The sequence below is a fragment of the Gadus chalcogrammus genome, chromosome 17 (assembly GCF_026213295.1).
Source record: "Gadus chalcogrammus isolate NIFS_2021 chromosome 17, NIFS_Gcha_1.0, whole genome shotgun sequence".
NCBI lineage: Eukaryota > Metazoa > Chordata > Actinopteri > Gadiformes > Gadidae > Gadus > Gadus chalcogrammus.
The window spans coordinates 8,756,539-8,759,038 of NC_079428.1; the positions used below are offsets into that span (position 1 = coordinate 8,756,539).

At 51.6% G+C, this 2,500-nt stretch overlaps 1 protein-coding gene across 1 annotated transcript in view; it reads left to right on the forward strand.

The window, feature by feature from the left end:
• Positions 1-2,500, forward strand: part of dock11 (dedicator of cytokinesis 11) — a 79,828-nt gene that overhangs the window by 16,032 nt on the left and 61,296 nt on the right. Inside the window, exons 6-8 of the mRNA XM_056576065.1 lie at positions 661-756; positions 935-1,069; positions 1,417-1,603. Coding sequence (XP_056432040.1) covers positions 661-756; positions 935-1,069; positions 1,417-1,603 — 418 coding nt within the window. The remainder of the gene's footprint in view (positions 1-660; positions 757-934; positions 1,070-1,416; positions 1,604-2,500) is intronic.

A 2,500-nucleotide genomic window follows, 5' to 3' on the forward strand; every position in this document is an offset into this window, starting at 1 on the left:
CACGCTTAACCTGGGTCACCAGTCACCAACAAACTCCCTCACCTCTCCTTTGTTGTCTTCTGCCACTACAGTCCTAGAGGTCAAAGGGCAGAGGGCAAACTGTCTCGAGCCCACCCACAATCACGCTGTCACCACGTACACGCCTGTTTTCTTCTTCATTAATGGCGTAACACTGTTCTGAGGAACTATGGTTGATTCACCTTCCTTTTTAACACAGAGCGGCCATGTCCACTGTAATTGGCCAGTGGGTCATCAGTCAACTGAATTGTTTGGTAGAATAATTCCACATCATATGACGCCTGAAGTGCTGAGGCTGGTTTCAAATCAGTGACCAGTGTCATTGGTTAACATTGGGTTTTTTGTTTAATTATTGACGTGTGTGTGTGTGTGTGTGTGTGTGTGTGTGTGTGTGTGTGTGGTTATGTCTTCCTCTTTTCTTTCTCCCTGCTCCTTTTCACTTCCCCCTCGTCTCTTCCCCTCACACTTCTTAAATCATTAATCGCTCTTTCTCTGTTTCTCCCCCAACCCCTCTTTCTACCTCCCTCCCCTCTCTCTCTCTCTCTCTCTCTCTCTCTCTCTCTCTCTCTCTCTCTCTCTCTCTCTCTCTCTCTCTCTCTCTCTCTCTCTCTCTCTCTCTCTCTCTCTCTCTCACCTCCCCAGGACTCTGCGTCTCTGTGCTCCCAGCGGGGGGGCATCATGAAGCAGGGCTGGCTGCAGAAGGCCAACATCAACTCCAGCCTCTCCGTCTCCATGCGGGTGAGTCAGCTGTCTCCTCGTTGCCACGGCGACGCAGCAACAGAGCCCACAACAACAGCAACAGCAGCAGCGAGACGCCGTAGCAGTACGCGCAGTGTCAGTCACCAGGAACAAGTTCATTCCCCCCCCCCCACCCCCCCCGATCTCCCTCACCTCTCTTCTCGCCTGCCACCTGCAGGTGTTCAAGAGGCGGTACTTCTACCTGTCCCAGCTGCCCGACGGCTCCTACATCCTCAACTCCTACAAGGACGAGAAGAACTGCAAGGACACCAAGGGCTCCATCTACCTGGACTCCTGCATCGACGTGGTCCAGGTACCAGCCCGCAGGGGAGGAGTGGCGTGTGACCTTCATCCCCTAGTGTACCTGGTTCTGCTCAGCCTGCCGGTGCTCTGACCACGTAGGGGCGCTGCCTCGCGGTGACCCGGGTCCCACTGTGTAACCCTAGGCTACACGTCGTCCCTTCGCGCCTGCAACCCCTTCTCCTTTCTGTCTGTACTGACCTCAAGGGCACTGCAACGGGGCTGGTTTTACAGGAAGGGATGACATTTCAATCTTGCATATATTTCCTAAAGCGACACTGTATAACGGTGTGTTAGGTCGGAGTCATCTCTCTGCACGCCTCCCACTGTCTCCTAACACTACACCTCCCCTCCCCCCAGAGCCCCAAGATGCGCCGCAACGGCTTTGAGCTGAAGATGCAGGAGCGCTACAGCCACTTCCTGGCGGCGGACAGCGAGGCGGAGATGGAGGAGTGGGTCGCCACGCTGAAGCAGGCCCTGCAGAGCAGCAGCGAGCCCAGCCAGGACCGCAGGAACGGCGGCGGAGAGCTGCTGGACTGCGCCCTGGGTGGGTTGGAGGGATTGCGCCACCACCCTAATCAATCGCACATTATTTATTTTTTTCTTTGTAACACCCCCCCCCCCCCCCTCCCTCGCTCTTTATCACTCTCGCTCTGTCTCTCTCTTATGTTTTCTTTCACTTTCTTCTCACTCTTATCACGCGCTCTCACGCGCCCTCTATCTTTCTTTTTCTTTTACTTCCTTCACTCTCCTAATTCCCTCTCATCCTCAGTCTCTCTCCTTCATTTTCTTTCACTTCCTTCTCTCTCTTACCACTCTTATCTAATTTCTTCCTCTTCCCCCCCTCTCTCTCTCTCTCTCACTCTTTCTCTATTTCTATTTCTCTCTTCCCAATCTCTTTCTCTCTTGCTTCCCCCCTCTCTCTTCAACTAAAACGACTAATGCTTTACTCTTGAGGGCTGATTATTGATGCGGTTCCACGGCGTATCAGGGCCAATCGGCAAAGGCAATGTATTCATTTGTAATATCTCAAATTGTATCGATACAATCTACTAAAGCTTTGAATACCAGGGAAATACAAGCTGCACAAGAACATTATCAACGAGATTATAAAGTTAGAACACATTAACCGGATGATAACCGCTAGTCTACGACAAGAGAGATAACAGACACCGCAAACACGGAGTAACGACCTCCGCCACGCCATTTTATTCATTTATTATCTGCGTCAACGCATCCACAGTTTGTTGAGGCGCCAATCTTTTTTTATTACATAAACGCTTGGTGCCATCACATGCTGAGAGGCTTAGCTTTTGATCGCCTGGGTGATCATCGCTTTAAAGTAATCCTCTGGGTTTAGCACACACACAAAACAGACACACTCACAAACTCACAGTCCCCTCCCCATTGGCTCCGTCCTAGTAGGACTTCTCTGAATGGCTGC